Source organism: Oreochromis niloticus, linkage group LG18 (assembly GCF_001858045.2).
Source record: "Oreochromis niloticus isolate F11D_XX linkage group LG18, O_niloticus_UMD_NMBU, whole genome shotgun sequence".
NCBI classification, from domain to species: domain Eukaryota; kingdom Metazoa; phylum Chordata; class Actinopteri; order Cichliformes; family Cichlidae; genus Oreochromis; species Oreochromis niloticus.
In genome coordinates, this window is record NC_031982.2 from 6,952,762 (window position 1) to 6,972,861 (window position 20,100).

Consider the following 20,100-nt stretch of genomic DNA (forward strand, 5'->3'; position numbering starts at 1 on the left):
AAAGTATAACATTAGTCTTTTCTCGTGATGAAGAAAGATGCTGATAAGAAAAAGGAAATGCCTTAAACTTAAACTTAAACTCTGTCAAGCAAATGTAGTAAGAAAAAGAAATGTAAAAATAAACATAAAAATAAAAATACTACTCACTCAAGGTTCACCCAGCCACACAGTGATGAGCTCATAGAGCACTCTGAACCTGTGATTCGTGGGGCTCTGCTTTCACACAGGTGTGGATGGTTGAGGTCATTAAGCAAGAAGTTCATAAAGCATGTTGGTCCCAATGTGTGCAGGATTGTTTAGTCATGGTGACTCATCTCTACCTAGGTGTGCTTGTCCTGGCTGTTTTTGCAACAACTGTTGCCAATGCAGGTATTTAGTTTGGGGTTTGGTTTTTTTCTTTTGACGGGGGGGTTATATCAGGTGTATATGCACAGATACATATTTTTAAGTGTTTCTGTCCACATAAGATACGACCGTGAGTTTTGTTTTATTTTTCAGACATCAATGTGGTCTGTGCAAACAACTCTGTGAGGGTGACATGGAGGGTGAATGCGGAGCTGGTGCCGTATGCAGCTCGGCTCTTCCTTGGAAACTGCATGGCGTCTCAGTGGAAGGTTCTGCCCTCTGGAGAGGGGGAAGCACAGTTCAACTACACGTTTTCCGAGTGCAAGTTCACTAAAATGGTACTGTGGCCTGAGAGTTGCAACTTCAATAGCTTCCACTCACTTGTGTGCTCTAATTTAATCACTTGTTTGCTTTCCCCTCCTGCAGAGAAAGGGGAAGCGCATATACTATCAGAATGAAATGAGTTACAGGCCACAGGCAAAGCCAAACCCTCCAGATTTTGTGCATCCCATTGAATGTGTTTACAGAAGGTCTGTGACACTTCTATTTTTTTCTAAAACTGAAATTGTATGAAATGTGGAAGCTTGCCATTCTTAAATGTTTGTGTGTTTTGTTTTTTTTTGTTTTTTTTAAATTTCAGACCCAAGGACTGGGTTCCCCGATTCGTGAACCCTGGATACGGTGTTTCCGAGGGTCACAGCAGGCTGGTCTTCCACATGGCGCTCCTCAATGGTAACTTCTCACTATGCCAAGTTACAAGCACATGTTCAAATGCACACTACTTAGCATTTGCTTTTCCACAGAGGAGTTATCAAGCATAGCAAAGACAAATGTCATTCCTCTGGGCTCGCCCATGCCAATATGGGCAGCAGTGGAGCAGAAGTCTCACCAGCCACTGCTGTTGCTCATGGAGGAATGTGTCGCAGCCCCCACAGCTGAGCTGCAGCCCGGCAGCCAGGTTTACCCAATCATTGGCAACAAGGGGTAGGGTTCCAGTACTGTTCAGGCTTTGTACTCAGTGTAGTGGAAGCGATGCTTATTGGTAATGTGACTTGCCAATTTCTCCAGCTGTCTTTCAGAAAGCAAAAAAGGAAACTCGATGTTTCTGCCTCGGTACCACTCGTCTTCCATCATCCTCTACCTCCAGTCCTTCAACTTTGGTTTTGGAGAGGTGAGAACAGGTTATTTCAAGAATAAATATATAAAGGAACTTTAATTTGAGCCCTGTGTTCCTCAGGTGTACATCCACTGTAAACTGACTGTGTGGGATCCTCAAGATCTTGCCGAAAGCAAGAAGGCCTGTCATTATATAAAGGGAACTAACAGGTGATTATCGAGTTCAACAACTTGTACTTCATAACTTTTGACCCTTTTCCTCGGTCTCTGGATAAATGGAAATGACACTACTGTTAGACTCATTTAATATGTATACATATACACTGCTTTTTATTCTATTTATTTTTTCAGCCTTATTGTATATTGGTTCTTCACTGTGCAAGAAACTGCACAATGACAATAAAAAGCTCTAAGCTAATAAGCTTTTTAGTATCTGAACTCTTAAAAAGAGATTTAAGGTGTTCAAGTGTTCTTCTTGAGCAAAATTGTTCTTCACTAAACTGTATTTCATACTGCTGAACTACAGGGGTTTTTTGTTTTTATTCCTCATTTAACAGGCTGAACACTGTTCGCTGAATATGGAAGTTATGCTCCACATGACTGCTTTTCTTTTCTTGTCCCCATCTCCAGATGGGAGCTGCTTGATGACCCATCCCGAAGCTCCCTCTGTAACTGCTGTGACTTGAGCTGCAAGTCTCGGTCCAGGAGGGGTGTCGAATGGGGTAACCTCGCGTATCTGTCTTTAATGTGACTGCATGCTATCAGACCTGCACTTTCAAAGTGATTTAAATGACATCTGATTTAAAGAAGCAGGCTGGGCTTCTTCACTCATGAATTCAACTCTCCTTGCAGCATCAGACGGCCCGAGTCACAATTCTGTGTTGGGACCCCTAATCATTGTGGCCCAATCTGACTTCAGGGACAGCAACACAATGATGGAGTCTGCCACCACAGCTGACCCTCAGCTCAAATAAGCTGTGCAATGAAGCTTGGTCAAAACGGATATCGACTGCAGTATGACTGAAGGACTGATGGCAGATAACCTTTGAGGACGTCACGATTGTGTGATTTGTGTTTTGATTTTTTTTTTTGATTTGTGTGTTCATCAATGTGGGGTTTTTGTTTGTTTTAAAATGACTTATTCTTGACATAAGTAAAACATTGTAAACTCTTACTTGTGACTTTGTTCTGTCAAACGCCAGCCATTGGCATGTGATACTACTGCGTTTCAGATGCTGTGCATGAGTAGGAATGATCCAGTAGGAAGGTGTGCACTACTGTCAAATGCCTTTTAATTGTAAAAGAGTCACATTTCTGGAATTGCATTTGAATCCAATAAATGACTATTCTGTATAAACTGTCAGTGTGCTCTACAGATACTTGTATTTTCAAAACATCTTTTAGTGTACCACTATTGCCTCAGAGCAAGAAGGTCCTTGGGTCAAAACCACAAGTTGGGGCTTTACTGAAATTGACTTGCATGTATTCAATTTCCGTGTGGATATTCTTGCTTCCTCCCACACTTCAAATGTGCGAGAGTTAAGTTAATAGGCGTGAATGGTTGTCTTTCTCTATTAGCTCTGACAGGCTCCAGTCCCCCTACAACCATGAATTAAACTGGATGGATGGTGTTCTGAGCTTGGTGATCAGTCTTGGTATAATATTTGACTTTGGTTTTAAGTTCATCAAACAAATCAACTGGTTTTTTAAAAAAAAAACAAAACAACAAAACAAACACCCCGCACCAACGGCTTCTTCATCTCTGCTCCACATTGGAAATTTAAGGCTTTTCCATCTGAGAGACATCCCTCTCTTTTGGACTACACTGCAGTTCACTTTACGGTCTCTTGCTTGTCCAGCTTTTCCTTGGGTCCTCACAGCCACCCGAAAAGGTCACATTCCACCTGTTTTAGCTTCTCTCTGAGATTCAGAATTGATTTCAAAATCCTGTTTTAGTCATTCATGGTTTAACTCCTTCCTCCATCTCTGACCTCTTAGAGCCCTGTGATGCTCCAGGTCCCTCCAATCAGCCAGTCAGATGTTTCCGACTGTCCCTCAATCTAAAGTTAAACTCAGACATTTTTTGCCCCCAAACTGTGGAACAGCATTACAACATTAAAACTAGACTTAAAACTTATTTTTATTCCCTGGCATTTGAGTCTGTCTGTTTTAGTTCGAGTTTAATACTACAGCTCTCTGCGAGATGACGTGAAACAAGCTGGCTGTAAATTTTCTGGTTTTGTTTTTTGAATTTGACTGTCTAGATCTGAAATTGCCACATACTGATATACCATCTCGTTAACTTCTCAGACTACTACTGCTTCCATGATCATAATGTGATGTAAAACTGACTAAACTGGACAAATATTAAGATTTGCATCATGTGACTCACATCACATCAAAATCAACTGAACTCTTTATTGCAAACACCTTGTTGCTGCTGCACCTGTAGCTGCTAACACACAGCAGGTGAACCTGGTTTTGTTGATTAGCCTGTCCCCAGTAAGAGAATAAAAACACCAGTGGAGCAACACCAGCAGAGCCAGCACCAAGTGTTCAGTCATTATGGCCTCCCTTTGGTATTGTGTAGCTGTTTTGGGCCTGGTGGCAGGAGTTTCAGTAAATGCAGGTAATGTTTAAATGAAAAATGGCTTCTTTTTTTAAATTTAAGGGTAAGAAATTTTTTTTTAATTGTCCTCTCCCCTCTCTCTACTTAGACATGAAACTGGACTGTAAAGGTGGTTTTGTGACACTGGTGTGGACAGACGGTAGATCCCAGATGGACACTTCACTGCTCCGTCTGGGCAGCTGCTTTCCCACAAGCCTCACAGACAGGGAAGCTGTTTTCACTGTGGACTTCAATGACTGTAACTTCAGGAGGCTTGTGAGTAGCCCAGAACTATGTGCGTGAATGAACCGTCTATCCCTGCAGGTTGGTGACTCATCTTTCCTCCCCACAGGTTACTGGCAAACGACTAATCTACTCCAATGACCTGACTTACATTACCCCACCTAATTCTGTCATCCCTTCGTACATTGACTTGATTGTCTGTGAATATGAGAGGCAAGTGAACATGTTGTAACATGGAATGCTGAACAAGAGCAAATGGATGCTTTTTTTTTTTTTTTTTTAAAGCAACCTTTTAACCTGTTTCATGCAGGCCCAGAGATTGGTACCCCCTGGTTTATGAGCCAGTGTTTAGTACCTATGGTTTAGAAGAACTAGTATTTCATATTGGACTCATGAATGGTGGGTATCCAAAAGTGCCTGAAAATAGAAGCAGTCCTAAACATTCCTGCAACTCATCTTGTTCTGTGTAAATCTAGCTGACTTCTCAGGCCCTGCTGAATCTACAAGATTCCCTCTGGGCTCAATCATCGCCATCAAGGCAAGCGTGGAGCAGCAGACCCATCAGCCGTTGCTGCTACTTATTGATGAATGTGTAGCTGCCACCACACCTGAGCTGCAGCCTGAAAGTGCTCTATACCCATTAATCACCAACAAGGGGTAAACTTGTGCGATCAAGAAGCACTGACTTGGGTATTCTTGTTGACTAGACCTTAAAATAATCTGTTTCTCTTGAACCTCAGATGTCTCGTCGACAGTAAGAAATCACGCTCGAAATTTGAACCCAGGCAAAAGACTTCAGAGATCCGGTTATCCCTTCAAGCCTTCAAGTTTGCTGTGGGAGGAGAGGTAAATATCTTTAACTGCAAGAATTTAATGTAGGAAATGAAGCAGCTTGTTGGTTAATCGTGGAATACTACTCATCCTGCAGGTGTTTATTCATTGCAGCCTTGTGGCTTGGGATCCCAACGGTCTTGGCAATACTAAGAAGGCCTGCAACTACATCAAAGATTATGGGTAAAATGCATGCTTGACTCTGTAGTTCGTAGTACTGGATATGCCGTAGCTGGCCTTGAATGCTGAGCTATAACTAAATTGTCCTGGAATTGGGGGAAGCTCAGTGACTATTTCTTCCTGCCTACTTCAGTTGGGAGTTGATTGACGACCCTACACACAGCAGTCTATGTGACTGCTGTGAGTCCAGCTGCAAGGCCAGAAAGACGAGGGATCTAGTGGCAGGTATACATTTCGACACGTTTATAACTGGTCTTGCTGTACAAGACTCAAAGCTGTTCTTTCCACAGGGAAGCATGGTGCAGTACAAAACGTGGTCCTTGGTCCACTCACTATCACAGATTAGAATGAGTCCTTGAAATGGTGGTACAGACATCCTGTTCTCGGACGGCTCTCAAGAATGGCTCCATCCACATGACTTCAGGCTCAACTGAGGTTTTTAACTTCCAGGCTGTCGGTGCTTTTCTTTGCGTTTCAGATCTGTGCAATTGTATCAGAGCTGCATGAATAAATGATTTGCCTTTGAGTATTCACGGGTCTCTTTTAATTCAGTTATTCAAAAATGTGCTGAGTGATCAATGTTCAAATAAATACTAGCATATTGGTTGTCAGCATGGTAGGAAGCACACTGTCTTGGGACAGCTCTCCTCACTACCTGGAGCTCTCCTGTGCTGTGTTCTCTTTGCACCAAAGCATGTTTACTCCTGGTGCCCAGGCTTTCTCAAAATCCAAAGGCATGCATATTGGAACAACTAATTCTAAGATGGCTGTAGGTATGGGTTGATTAAAGAATCCAGTACATGGAATGAAAGTCACTATAAATGAGGCTTGTCAAATTATTTATTTTATTTTTTTGTTAAAGATGCTACATGAATTCTAGGCAATGCCAACAGCATACTCACTAGACAGATGCAAAGCTGAGAAACCTTTCCTGAGTTTCCTTTATATTGAGGAATTGCAAAATGCACTGCTCAAAAAAAAAAAACATTTAAAGGGAACACTTGAAAAACACAATGTAACTCAAGTCAATCACACTTCTGTGCAATCAAGCTGTCCACTTAAGAAGCAACACTGACAATCAATTCACAAGCTGTTGTGCAACTGGAATAGACAACGGGTGGGAAATTGCAGGCAATTGGCAAGACATCCTCAAAGGAGCGGTTCTGCAGGTGGTGACAACAGACCACTTCTCAGTACCTATGCTTTTTTTTTTTTTTTTTTTTTTTGGCTGATGTTTTGTTCACTTTTGAATGCTGGAGGTGATTTCACTCTAGTGGTAGCATGAGACGGAGTCTACAACCCATACAAGTGGCTCAAGTAGTACAGCTCATCCAGGATGGCACATCGGTGCGAGCTGTGGCAAGGAGGTTTGCTGTGTCTGTCAGTGCAGTGTCCAGAGCATGGAGGCGCTACCAGGAGACGTGCAGGAGGGCAACAACCCAGCAGCAGGACCGCTACCTCCGCCTTTGTGCAAGGAGGAGCCCTGCAAAATGACCTCCAGGAGACCACAAATGTGCATGTGTCTGCTCAAACAATCAGAAACAGGCTCCATGAGGACCCGACGTCCACAGGTTGGGGTTGTGCTTACAGCCCAACACCATGCAGGATGTTTGGCATTTGCCAGAGAACACCAAGTTTGGCAATTTCACCACTGTGCTCTTCATAAATGTAACGGGTTCACATTGAGAAAATGTGACAGAGAATGTTCTGCTGCCTGCCACATCCTCCAGAATGCCCAGTTTGGCAGCAGGTCAGTAATGTTGTGGGGTGGCATTTCTTTGAGGGGCCGCACAGCCCTCCATGTGCTCGCCAGAGGTAGCCTGACTGCCATTAGGTACCGAGATGAGATCCTCAGACCCCTTGGGAGTCTCTCATGCGAGACAATGCTAGAGCTCATGTGGCTGGAGTGTGTCAGCAGTTCCTGCAAGACAAAGGCATTGATGCTATGGACTGGCCTGCCCATTCCCAGACCTGAATCCAAGTGAGCACATCTGGGACATCATGTCTCACTCCATCCACCAACGCCACGTTGCACCGCAGACTGTCCATGAGTTGGCGGGAACTTTAGTTCAGGTCTGGGGAATTCCTCAGGAGACCATTCGCCACCTCATCAGGAGCATGCCCAGGCAATGTAGGGATGTCATACAGGCAAGTGGAGGCCACACACACTACTGAGCCTCATTTTGACTTGTTTTAAGGACATTAGATTAAAGTTGCATCAGCCTGTAGTGTGTTTTTCCACTTTCATTTTGAGTGTGACTCCAAATCCAGACCTCCATGGGTTGCTAAATATGATTTACATTGAAAACTTTTGTGTGATTTTGTTGTCAGCATATTCAACTGTGTAAAGAACAAAGTATTTAATAAGAATATTTCATTCATACAGATCTAGGATGTCTTATTTTTGTGTCCCCTTTATTTTTTGAGCAGTGTATTTCTAGAGAGATTCCTGGGAACAGAGGACACTTACAAGCTTCACAACGTCCCCGTTTTCCTCACGTCTTATGTTAATCGGACAGGAAATTGTTCTGAATATTGATCGCCAAACACTGATTAAACTGGAGATGGTAGGCATGATATCCTTGACTGCTGTTCGAGTCACAGAACTTGTGTATAGTAAATCCTAGCACGGTCTTATTCTATTCTAAACGTTTCCACTTTAATATCGGATCTTGGTTTTAAGAGAAAGTGTACATAATACCTCCAAAAGTTGAATCTGTTCATCTGGACGTAGTGTTTTGTGGGAGAAACGTTTCGTCACTCATCCAAGTTCAGTCTCAGCTGACTGCAGGTTTCCCCAAACCTTATAAACAATACATTTGCATAATGACTGAAACCAGCCCACTGAAGGAACAATGGGCTGTGAGGTCAGTTCCTTAATCATAATTATGCAAATTCCCATGACCATTGATCAACAATCACTGACCAAAACCCACTGATCAAAGAACACTGATCAATGGCCATGAGTACCATTCACAGAGAGTTGGGGAATGGCTGCAATCACAGCGTTGTAAGATGGTGAAAGATGTACCCTTAGGCCCCCTCCTCGATTCAGAGATGGTCTTTCCTTCTTCACGTAAATGGCCTCCTTGACTCCGCGCTCAAACCAGCGTTCCTCCCTGTCCAAATGTACTGTTTATATGTACTGTAAAATGTACTGTACTGCAAATGTACTGTTTATAAGGTTTGGGGAAAACTGCAGTCAGCTGAGACTGAAGAAGTCACTTGGATGAGTGACGAAACGTTTCTCCCACAAAACGCTACGTCCAGATGAACAGATTCAACTTTTGGAGATTTACTTTCCTGGATGATTGAGAATGCATCAAGATGTACATAATACCGACTTCACGTCACGTCATCATTCATTAGCCAATCACAGCACAGACCGGGTTTCCGAGGCGGGGACTGCTGAGTTAGCTGCTCCTGTGTCAAAGCAGCGGCTCCGCGTAGCAGGTAAGGTTAGGAAGACACTTTAAAAAAAAAAAGGAAGCCAATATGAAGGTCCCTTGTTTTAGTGTTTTGCCAGTGTCCAGTGTTTCCAGTTGTTTGGCTGATTGAGCGCCGTTTTCTACAACTTAAGCTAATTAGCTAGCAAGCTAATACTTTGTGACAGTTTGAGTTTAACTTAAAGTGAGTAAAGCGATTTTTTGGCTTGATGTCAGAGTCACCTTTGTAGTGAGTAATTGAGGAAACTGGGGGGGATTCATTGAGAAGATATTTTTTAATTACTTCTGTTCTCTAGTTTTTTTTAATGAAGGGATACATATTGATAAGTTAATACAAAGACTGAAACATACATTGTTAAGCTCGAATAAAATCCTGACGTCTCTTGTGAAAGCCTCTGCAGACTGAGTATTTTGAGTTTATAAATATCAAAAAAAAATTCCACTGTACACACAGAAATGACGTTAAAGCTTACACAGAAGGAAATAAAAAAATCCCCTCAAAATGTTTTGTTAACCAACCACTCCCAGAAGAAAAACATGCTCTACCACAGTTGGACATGTTTCATCTGAAATTACTATTCTTGGGCTTCCTCTTCTCATGCTACTCCTTTTCCATCACCTTTTACACGTATCTTTCCTACCTTTGAACTCTGAATTGGCTTTTATGTAATCATTTCATGTGAGTAATTTTGAGTTTTGCGCAAGAAAATACGTAAGCACTGTTTCTAAGTTGGGCTACCTGCAACTACCAGTGAGTAATATCAAAAGAAAAGCTTTACATAAAGAGTGTGGTTTAAAATTTTCCAAAGATGGGGGTATTGCAGATAACAAGATCACAGCTGTTTTTTTTAAGAGTCCCATGAAACTATTAAAGACAGGTGCGTGTGCAACAGTTTATTCTGCCTCAAAAAGAAGGGGAGGTAAATAAGGGCCAGTTCTTCTGCAGTAAACTGGGCAATAACCTTGTGTCTGTTTGATTGTTTTTTTGTGTGTGTAGGAAACACACAAAAATGGTCTGGTTCCACTGTAACCAGTGCTTCAAAAGAAGAGGATCCACATTTGCTGCGTCCAGCTGTGGCCACATTTTCTGTGAAGCATGCGTTAAATCAAGTGAGAGAGTTCATTTGCTTCTGAGTTGTAACTAGAATTCCTCATGAGCATGTCTCCACTGTGATGCAATGCAACTCAAAGTTTCAGGCTGCTAACAACCCCCCTCCCCATCTGCTTTAGATCCATGCACTGTATGTGGGGCCAGCTGCAGTTATCTGGCTATCAATGAGGTTGGTGAGTGTGACGTAATCAGAGCAGCTTACTGTTTGACTTTATTTCAGACATCCAACATTTTTTGTCATGTGGATGTATTTCTGCTTCAGATGAAGCCGCAGGAAAAAATGTTTTTCAACGACCCGGTGAAGCTCATCCAATCACGGCTAGAGCACATGTGTCAGGTCTGTCCCTTGCAGGCAGCATGCACTTCAAGCCCCAATGCCTCTGTGCCTTTTAATTGTTATAGTGGGTTGTTAAATGCCAGTGTATTCAGTCAATTGAAAAATGAAATGCATCTCTCTGCTATGATTATTTGGGAATCTCTGAGCTATTACCCACTAGTCAAACTTGATTTGTGCATTTTTCACAGAATTATCATTTAGTAACGATGTCTTCATGTTCCCAGATTGTCATCTTTCAGCAGATGCAGATGGAGAGAGTCATAGCACACTTCAAGCACAAGTCTGCTGAATTGGAAAGACGCCTTAAAGAAGTCACCGAGCAGAGTTACAGGTGATTTTAATGTCTGCTATTATTTCCTCTGTGGCAGTGTAAATAAAACCATCCAACCGCACTGCTTTTCTTCTTCTTCTGTTATTCCAAGACAACTCTCAGACCTGCAAAGAGAGAATGCTGACTTAAAAAAGCAGCTTTTAGAGGTGAAGAAAGAAACTATGGAATTGAAAAAGCCACTTTCACAATGGAGGGTAAGTCTTCAAAAGTCTAATTTTTAAAACAGAAGAGTACCAAAAAGATTCATCTGAATGATTTAGTGTCTTCTTCTGCTCTGCAGCTCTCTCCAGGACAATTTCAAACTGAAGGGTAAAAGTTATTTTTCATTTTATCATGTTCACTTCATTTGTAGTTTTTAAATGATGCAGTAATAACCCATTCATTTACAGAACTCAGAGGATGTCCCTCCCTGTGGCTGTCACCTCCCCAGGTAACCCCAGTGATTTGTGTTGATTGAAGTGTTACAGTTCGACTGCTGTTGCTTAGTTTAATCGTTTCTGGTTCACGTTGATGTTGAGCTTGTGTTTTTCTTTTTTTTTCTAGTTAACCCTCGTTCAAGAGCAATGAGGTAAGCATTTTATTGTCATGTTGTAGTTGATTTCTTGGTTTCATGTGACTGTTCAAATATGATATATGTGTGTCAGTCATATAGGCTCAGCAGAGTCCCAGAGGTGGAACATGCACAGAGGTCCTAGTCTCTCCCTCAATGTAAGTCTCCAGTTTTACCCAGTGTATTATTTTATTAAACCTAAATTTAATGACCAAATATATCCGAGTAAAATTTCTATATAAATGTGTGCTTGCAGTGCACTTGTGAAGGAAATACAGATCAAAAGTGAAAATATATCAAGACATGTTCGTCTTAAAAAATAACTGTAAGGTAAGAAGTATTAGATTGAGTTTGACAACTATGATTATATTATAATAATAATAAACCTACAACTATTATTATAATATTATATTTATTATTTTATAATTATTCGCTCTCCTATGAAAATTTACAATTTTTTAAAAAGCATTTCCCAAGTGCTGTTAAACAAAGAAATGCATTTCTGTCACAGCTTATTCAAACTTTCTAATTTTATTTAGGATCCCTACGTTATTTTACTTTGCACACAGAAACAAAATTACGTCACAGAAACCAAAAACTACCAGATCAGCATTATTACCTCTCCTGATAATAGCTAATAGTCAGTTACTCAGTTCAATTGAATTTTATTTATATGGTACCGAATCAGAAAAGTCACCTTGAGGCACTTTATATTGTAATGTAAGACCGTACAATAACACATAGCAAACCCCAACAATCAAACAACCTCTATGATCAAGCACTTGTGATAGTGGGAAGGAAAAACTCCCCATTAACAGGGAGAAACTCGGGGACAGGGCTGGAGATGAGGGGAGGAAGACGGGACAAAAATTGTGCTGTGGAAGAGAGCCAGAGATTAATAATGACTAACAATTAAATGCAGAGTGGTGTGTAAACACATAGTGATGGGGAAAGGTGAGTGACAAAGAAACACTCAGCCCATCATGGGAAGCCCACCAGTGCAGCACAACTAAGGGAGGATTCAGGGTCACCTAATCCAGCCCTTACTATAAACTATCAAAAAGGAAAGTTTCAAGCCTTTAAAAAAGGTTCTCAGAGAAAGTTACTATAAGCTCCTAAGACCCAAACTCTTTCATGGCATGCATTTTTAATTTCTCTTTGCGATTTGGGCTGATTGGGACCTGAATGGGAGATGCCGTTGGAACTATTGCCTGGATGCCGAAGCTCCTGGTATCCAGGAGAATGCGATCCGCTTCGTTTGCGAGTGAGCGGTAATCCTTTGGCCAGCAGCGGGGAGTTGGTGAGGCCAGCTCGCACCGGCAACTGTCAGAGGAAGACATGAGTGAATCCGCCGTCATTCGTTCTTAGCAAGGACAGTGTGCTCTCCATGAGCTTGAGAGCGGTACCATCACCCAGGCCCGAGAGAGAGGGACCAGTTTCTCGGCGGCTCTGCATCGAAGAGGGAGTAGCACCGCAGTAGCAGCGCCTTGAGAGCGGTGTATTTCCCTTGGGTGGGGGGACCCTGGAGGATGGTCATCACACAACGGGTGGACAGCGAGGCCACCACATGATGGTATTTCGTGTCATCGGCTGAAACACCACGAAGAACAAAGTGAACTTCAATGTGCACGAACCACGAAGGAGGGTCGTGAAGCCAAAAATTCAGCAGCTTAACTGCCACAGCAAAAATTAAAACGTACAGCTCTGCTATCACTTCTGACATAAATAAAGACAAAACTAAACAGCAGTGGCGTTTGTATGGTATATAAGCAGGTGGGCTAGCTGGTATATAATGATGTGCTGTGTGGTGGCGGGCTACACAGCTATGGTTAGCATAATATAAACAGTAAAACTGGAGGATGAACTCCAGTTTCGCACCCACACTGCTGCATGGGCTGGGCTGTAGGTACATCGTAAGGTTTTAAAAACTGAGCTTTAAAATGAATACTGATGATAAAAACCGAGAGACGCTGACAGTGATCACTGCCTTTTTTGATTGATTGATTGATTGATATACCTTTATTAGTCCCACGAGGGGAAATTTCATGTTTTTATGGGCTTATTCAGATTAAATAGAACAAAATACAAAGCATTAAAAACATGTTAAAAACACAATAGACCTAATAAACGCAGAGTAGCTTGGACCCAGAAGCAGGTTTCATCAGGTCTTCACTTAAAGATTGGATATCCCACCTGCTGTGAATGTTTTAATACAGTACAGTTGTTATTATTATCGCTCGTCACATCCTGTTTATGACAGTTAAAATAAATAACATTCATATAAGAAATAAAATTGTCTCGTGTAAACTGTATGTGGTGTTAAATAGGCCTATACTACTGTACTTTAATTTCGGCTAATTATTTGTTCTCATCTGTTTCCTAAATAATGTTGAATGCAGTCAGCTTTGTGAGCATTTTCAGGCACCAGCTTTAACTGACAAGCAGCAGTTGCTGTTCTCAAGGCATAAACTTACCATCTTCATCATCAATGTCATCTTTAGGGTTTACACAAGTGTATTTCAAGCCCAGCTGGGCTTAAATTAACCCCCCTCCGTGGTCTAAACATCAGGGATTTGAGCTACAACTGTTAATAAACCTAATGTGTCGTCTCATCTACTGTCACCACACAAATAAGAGCTGCCTGAAAGGGTTAGTTGAACTATGAAGCTATAAAGCACAGCTTAAAAGCGGGTTTTGTACTTTCTGTGTCCCTGAGTCCAGGGACGCTTAGGTCTCTGTGACGTACAGTAAGCATGAGGGTCCACATGCCTGTCTGTTTTTTGAGGAGGGTTTCTGTGACTGCGGAGACTCATCTGTGGAGAATTTACATTACAATGCACCAGGCACACATGTGCCCAGAAATATAGCAGGAATGTCTAATCAGCTGTCGTTTCTCCAGCTGCCTGTGCCCACAGCAGAGTATAAACCAGGCAGTCACACTTAATGATCTAAATGTTTTTGCTTGTTTGTTTGCTGTTGAATTGTGTTGTTTTGGGGGATGGGGGGGATTATGTGTTTGAAATTACTAAAAATTTAACTAAACCTGTAAACATATAAGTCTGTCTATGGACCTGTACGCAATTGTTGAAGTGGCTGAGTTGCTGATAAAATAAGGAAATGGTGTTTTCCTTCATGGTACTTCCATGATAAAAACAAACTTCCTTGAGATATAAAACCTGAAAGGTTTTTCCACTCGTGACCAAAAATCAGCTTTAACAAGTACATCAAGTATTTTGCTATCAAAACTACTGAAGGTTTTCGTCTTCCATGGAGAATGTTGAAGTGACAAAATTAAAAACCGAAGGAAGGAAACTTTCTTGTGTTTGTGTTTTGTCAGACTCCTGGATCAGCTGCTTCAGTTTCCAGCCATAGTTCTCTTCATGAATACAGTAAGTGTGGCTGCAAACACACTCTTGTAGCTCTGCCATGGGTGCTGTGATCACTGGAAAATGTGCTGCACTGAATTGGATACTGTGTGCCTCCAATCCGCAATCAAAATCTTTCTCTCTTTGTTTTAAAAAGGAACACCTACATCATTAAGCACACCTACCAGGTGAGGGAAAAGTTACCTGGCAGCTACTTACAAATTCTAACTTTTATCAGCCATTGTAGCAGATTTATAAAAGCTCTTGATATTTTCAACATGTAACTGAGTCAGTTCATTTTCATCCCCAGAACCCAGACTCCTGGTCTTTTACAATTCATAAGTGGATTATCAGTTCAGTCACCTAGGCACTGATTAAATGTCTATTTACACCCCTGGACGTGTTCCTTAGCTGAGATTTGTGCATGAGGACTATGAAATTGTTGTGTGGTTTTGCCCTGATAACAGAAAAGGCATGTATACATTGTTTTACTTTTGATGGAAGTTGATATTACCATGTTGTTCTGTTAAGGAATTAAACTGACAACTTAGTTGGAGTCATCGTAATCTTTCTGCAAGTACACTGCTGATGCATTCATTTCACGTGGTTCACACTCACATGACAAAACTTAACAGAGATTAAAAATAAATAGTCAGATATATTCATGGCGTACATTGAACAACGAAAAAAAAAACTTTGCACACACAGTTATAAAGGTCAATGCTTTACTGGTTTCCAGTGACACAAATGTGCAAATAAGAAGTTTTCCAACAAGGGGAAAAAAAAAAAAAGAGAACATCAACTAAGGAGGACGCTACATGTTATGAACATTTCCCCAAAGTATGACACATTAGCTTTTTCCTGACTAACAGGATGACAAAACAAAGTGATGCACACTGCTTCGTAACATTTCCAGCCTTTGTCCAGGCATTTCTAAGAAACTAAACTGACTCCGTTTAAAGCCCACTTCATTCTTTGTATGTCAACTAAAACATTTTTCATCTCTCAAACACAGCCATGAAGAAAATGACTAATAAATACATAAACTGATAAGACAAATGGATAATGCTTGGGTTATGAATCATAATGTTATCTGTAAAACAAAACTTCTTTGGATTACACAGTACTGTTTTTGTCTATATTATAAACCTGAAAGTTAACTAAGACAGAAGAGGAGGGGTGGAACCAAAGAAAAAAACCCCAAAACTGAATCAATGAGTGGGTTGGTGTTTGTATGCCATTGATGCGTCTGCTGCTTCTTAGTACTGTTGACTGTTACTGTCACAAAGGTGCACTTGTATGCAAGCTATTTATTTACTAAGAATTACAGCAGAGACACTAAAAGGATATTGAGGAATGTGTTTCAAAATTATGCTGTAGACATTAAAATTTAGCTGTATTTTCTGTAACTTAAAAAGAAAAGTGAAGAGTTTAAAAGTATCAAGAACAACACTGTACAATTAGGAAATTTATGTTCTGTGAAATAATTGGATTTAATTAACATAACGGCAGCAGGCTCATCAACCAAAGTGCAAGATGTCAATTTAAAGTGTGCATGTCCAGTGTGCTTTTCATGATGAGGACTTGTTGGCTATAAAGGAATGGTTACACACAGTGATCAGTCAACAAATTTGTCAATGTAGACATTTTATGGAGCAGTAGGTTATCTGCTACAGTCAGGTACCAAATATACAACCAATTTAAATTATAAAACTACATAATATACTAGAAATTCTGTAGTGATATCTAAACAAAAATAATAAGCTCAAAAATTAAAGCAAACCAGTGTACAAGTTGCTGCGCTATTTACAGTAATGCAGGCAGCACAATGGTATTTCAAGTCCAAATATATTAGGGAAAGCAGGGAATGCAGCACATATATAAAACACAAACCTCACTTTGGGCTTGTAGTGGGAAGACTGAATGTTACAAACCTGCTCAGTTAAAGCAATATTAACCAAAGTAATATTTATGCTTCATGGTGCAAATGATTTGAAGAGCACCTCAACTTGTAGAAATGTTATTAAGTAACAACAATAGATTCCTGCTCAGTTTCCCCAACATCCTGAGCTGCAAACCAATCCCGCACCTGCTGGTAGCTCATTCTCGATTTCTTGCATAGAGAATCAAGGTCTTTTTCATGTAGTGTGCCATTTGAAAGGTAATAGTTAACCAACGGCTGGATATCCGGGGAATCTGCACTCCTTCCATTTGCTTGAGATTTTCGTTTACGGCTACCCCCGGGCCGAGAGGATGTTCCACTTCCATTTGTTAAACCGCTGCTGCTTTGCTGGGCAGCCAGCTCTGCCAAGAACTGATCACGGACCCCCTTCACCCAGCGCAGCTGGCCATTTTTGACAGCATAGCGCGTGTCCCCAAACCACTGAATAACATCTGCCCGCGGCAAACCAGTAAGCTTAACAAGTTCAGTGTAGTCTTCACTCTTAGGCCATTGGCAACGCAAGAAATGCTGCTTTAACACATCCAACTGCTCCTTGGTCTTTCTTGGTCGCCCAGCAGGAGTGAGGGCAGGGGATGTAGATGTGGAGGGACTAGTTTTGGCTGACTGGCCTAGCTTCTTTGATGTGGTGATTTTGTTTGAAAATGGTTTGTTAGGTGAGACAGACAATGGTGGGCTGTCTGAGGGGGAAGAATAAGGTGAGCATTTGGATATACTTAATGGTTCCAGGGGAACATCTGGCTCAATCTTGCAAGTCTTTGTCAACTGTAAGGGTCGTTCATCACACTGTTCCTCATCTTTGAAACTGTCTCCTTCACCAGAAAGATCCTCAATAACATCGTGCCCTTGTGCCTCAAGAACCCTTTCCCCAAATGCCTCCAGGCTATTTGACAAAAAGGTCTGGAAGAAGTGTGAATTTCTAATCCCATTGCTACGTGCTGACTCATGGCCTTTCGCCCCATTCAGCTGACGAGACTTTTGAGTAATAAGTGGAAGAGGCTGAGACTGTTGATCATGTTTACTTCCCACAGCAGCTTGCTGAGAAAAGTTTTGGGCTGCTGCCAGGCTTCCTCGACCAACGCGCAGCTGGTAACGACTGTCACTGAACCATTTACGAATGTCGTTACGGCTCAGCCCCGTTTCTTCCTGCAAGCGTCTAAGCTCTGCCTCTGCAGGCCAGTTCTCTCTTAGAAAACTCTTGCGAAGGGCAGCAAGCTGAGCTTTAGACTTTTTGTAGCGTCCATGGCGGTGCTGTCGTGAAGAAGAGTCTGAAAGGTCAAAGGAAACATCGGCTGCTGGTGTGTCTGCTGGTGGGCGGTAGAAGTACGAATCCTGAGGTGGTGGGAGGGTTGAGCTGAAACACGGTGTGCTGGATTTGGCTGGCTTGTATGAATCTAGTGACTCACACTTTGGGCCGTTTGTCTGAGGTGGGAAGCTGGAAGGAGCACTCTCCTCTTCTTCACTATCCTTGTCTTCAATGACCAATTCCTCATAACTTATGTTGTTTTTCGTTTTGTCTTCCTCATTTGTTTCAATTGAGTCATCACAAAGCTCAGGCACTGCCAGCTTTCGCCGTGTCTCCTCAATTTCTTCAGAGGACCAGCTAATTCCATATTTAATTCTCTGCACCATAAACCACACTTTAACTTTGTCCAGTGGCAAGGCACAGACCCGGGCTAGAGCGCTAACTTCCCGAGACGACGGGTAGGGAAATAAATTAAAGGCTTTGACCAGCTCTGGGATGGTGTCGAGTTCACGGGTCTGATCAGACTGTGTCCATACCAGTTTCAGTCCCTCTGACACTAGAGGCAGGCACACAACCGAGTTGTGGTTGGTGGTGAAACTAGCCACTCCACTTGTGTTGCTTTCAGCTGAGCAGGGAGAGTCACGCAAATCCTTGGATGAGCATTTGGATTCAAGGTTTTCTTCACATTCTGTCTTTACTTTTTCTTCTAGCATCTCCTTCATGTCCAAAGGTAGTCCATGTCTGCCGTTATGTTCAGTGTATGTAGCCATCTGGGCTATCAAAATGTGTGCTTTCACCTAGAAAAGAATCAGAAACCATAATTTAGTATTGCGCTTCTCCCAGCTGCCAAACTGTTTAAACTACAGATAAGCTCATCGCAAAAGGAAGGCCTACGTCCTCTCAAGAGTACAGACTCAGATGTTTTAAGATCTCCATGTTCTCATTCATTCTCAAAGTCAATTATGGGACAGCTGCCACCCCCACCCCCACCCACCCTGCTCTCCTTATTCTGAACTCTCAATGAAACTAGTGGTACACTCTATCCAGACTGGGTCTCCCCTCCCCCAGAGTGTGATGGCTGACTTTTGTTTTGTATGAGTGGGGGGACTGGCCGCAAAGGGTGGGGGCAGAATGAGCAATCCATCACAGTCTGCTTTCTCGCCCCTTCCCACTCAGGCTTTGTTCCACTTCCAAGTTCTCAGTTCGAAGAGATAAGTGTAGCCTCTTCACAAAGGCAGCCACCAAAACATTTGCATTGTCGTACTCGAGTCTAAGCCCAGGCACACTATTAACAATCAAATATTCCTAGTTAAAGTAGTTGTAAGGTGATTAATACCATTATTAGCAAATTGCTTTTGAGCAACAGGTGTTGGTCCAACTATTCACAAAAGCTTCTATTAGATTATTAGAACTGATTCAATGTAAGTGCAAGACCACTGTTTGACATTTTGTCCCACTGCAGTCTTTATTCAAATATCTCAATCAGGTGTGGAGACACCTCACAACGTATAGTTTCATAATATGAAGGCTACTCTTAATTTGGAAGGCTCTAATCTTTATTTGGAAGAGCAATAGTTGCGCATTTAGTTGCGAGGTTATGCCACTGCCGACGATTTAGGTCGCCTGAACCACAAAAGAAATGCTGAAGTGTAACACAAACATTAGCTAACAATTATGAAATCACTGTATTACTCATTGGTGGTAGACTAAACCCACGGGGATGAGATCATGTGGCGACCCCCACAATCTTTTATTTTTTTTTTAATATATATTTTATGTCTTACTCATCCCCCCACCCGGTAAACCGTTGGGAGTTTATACACCATGTTTTTGTTTTCGTGGAACAAAAAGCTCCAAAAGTTGTTCACCGTGTCAGCTACAATAGCAGTCCAGCGTCTCCCCCCCTCTTTATGGCGTACTAACTAAAACGCTTCACACTGCACAGGCGCACTTCGTCGTCAGACACGCTTCAGTGAAACATAAAAATAAACTTACCAAAAAATGCCAAACAAGCCTTTTTTTATTCCCGAGGTCCGTTTGAGCGAAAGGAAAAGCGAAGAAAAACAGGTTTCCCCCCTGGCACCCCGCTTTATATGGCCGAAGTTTAAAGGCAGAGCTGGGAAACGATACCGTCCGTCCGTTTGTTTGACCCTTGTCTTATTTATCAAGCACCTCGACGGATTATGGTCGGGATACAAAGATCCGAGGCGACCAAGTTTGTCGCGTTTTCTAGGAGTTCAGTCGTCGGCTAATTCCTGCCGAAGACGGCACAAAGCTCCAATCCGTGAGACTCTCAATCCGAGCCGCCGTTATTTTGTGCCACTCGGTCCTCCCGTTGTTGCTTTTGTTCTTTAACTGTGAAGTGGTTCCCCTGTCCGGCCAGATCGAGGCGAGGCGGAGCTGAGGACCAGGAAGACCAGAAGGCCCAACT

The 20,100-nt window shown here is 42.0% G+C and overlaps 4 protein-coding genes across 5 annotated transcripts; 3 read left to right on the forward strand and 1 right to left on the reverse strand.

The window, feature by feature from the left end:
- Window positions 1–209: 209 nt before the first annotated feature.
- Window positions 210–2,824, forward strand: zp3f.2 (zona pellucida glycoprotein 3f, tandem duplicate 2). Of its 2 annotated transcripts, none has more exons than XM_019347979.2 (9): window positions 210–369; window positions 499–683; window positions 772–875; window positions 986–1,077; window positions 1,149–1,329; window positions 1,414–1,516; window positions 1,583–1,671; window positions 2,092–2,208; window positions 2,314–2,824. In XM_019347979.2, exons 1-9 carry the CDS (start codon window positions 234–236, stop codon window positions 2,372–2,374), a joined length of 1,068 nt encoding a protein of 355 aa, XP_019203524.2. In that variant the 5' UTR covers window positions 210–233; the 3' UTR covers window positions 2,375–2,824. The 2 variants fall into 2 exon arrangements, with proteins under 2 accessions (XP_019203524.2, XP_003457479.4); XM_003457431.4 differs by having other exon boundaries at window positions 2,092–2,183.
- A 1,105-nt stretch (window positions 2,825–3,929) lies between these two features.
- Window positions 3,930–5,854, forward strand: zp3f.1 (zona pellucida glycoprotein 3f, tandem duplicate 1). Its single transcript, XM_003457432.4, has 9 exons — window positions 3,930–4,090; window positions 4,179–4,345; window positions 4,422–4,525; window positions 4,623–4,711; window positions 4,789–4,969; window positions 5,053–5,158; window positions 5,241–5,326; window positions 5,457–5,548; window positions 5,614–5,854. Exons 1-9 carry the CDS (start codon window positions 4,027–4,029, stop codon window positions 5,667–5,669), a joined length of 945 nt encoding a protein of 314 aa, XP_003457480.1. The 5' UTR covers window positions 3,930–4,026; the 3' UTR covers window positions 5,670–5,854.
- Window positions 5,855–8,704: 2,850 nt separating this feature from the next.
- Window positions 8,705–16,289, forward strand: LOC100695176 (RING finger protein 212B). Its single transcript, XM_025899980.1, has 13 exons — window positions 8,705–8,776; window positions 9,767–9,879; window positions 10,000–10,053; window positions 10,143–10,217; window positions 10,457–10,548; window positions 10,640–10,742; window positions 10,829–10,857; window positions 10,938–10,978; window positions 11,092–11,116; window positions 11,193–11,256; window positions 14,436–14,487; window positions 14,621–14,651; window positions 14,774–16,289. The coding sequence occupies exons 3-13, from the start codon at window positions 10,045–10,047 to the stop codon at window positions 14,835–14,837; spliced, it is 585 nt and encodes a 194-aa protein (XP_025755765.1). The 5' UTR covers window positions 8,705–8,776; window positions 9,767–9,879; window positions 10,000–10,044; the 3' UTR covers window positions 14,838–16,289.
- homeza (homeobox and leucine zipper encoding a) lies at window positions 15,739–20,088 on the reverse strand. Its single transcript, XM_013265497.3, has 2 exons — window positions 19,665–20,088; window positions 15,739–18,466 (listed from the first exon to the last, which is right to left on the reverse strand). The coding sequence occupies exon 2, from the start codon at window positions 18,437–18,439 to the stop codon at window positions 16,487–16,489; it is 1,953 nt and encodes a 650-aa protein (XP_013120951.1). The 5' UTR covers window positions 18,440–18,466; window positions 19,665–20,088; the 3' UTR covers window positions 15,739–16,486.
- Between the last annotated feature and the right edge of the window lie 12 nt (window positions 20,089–20,100).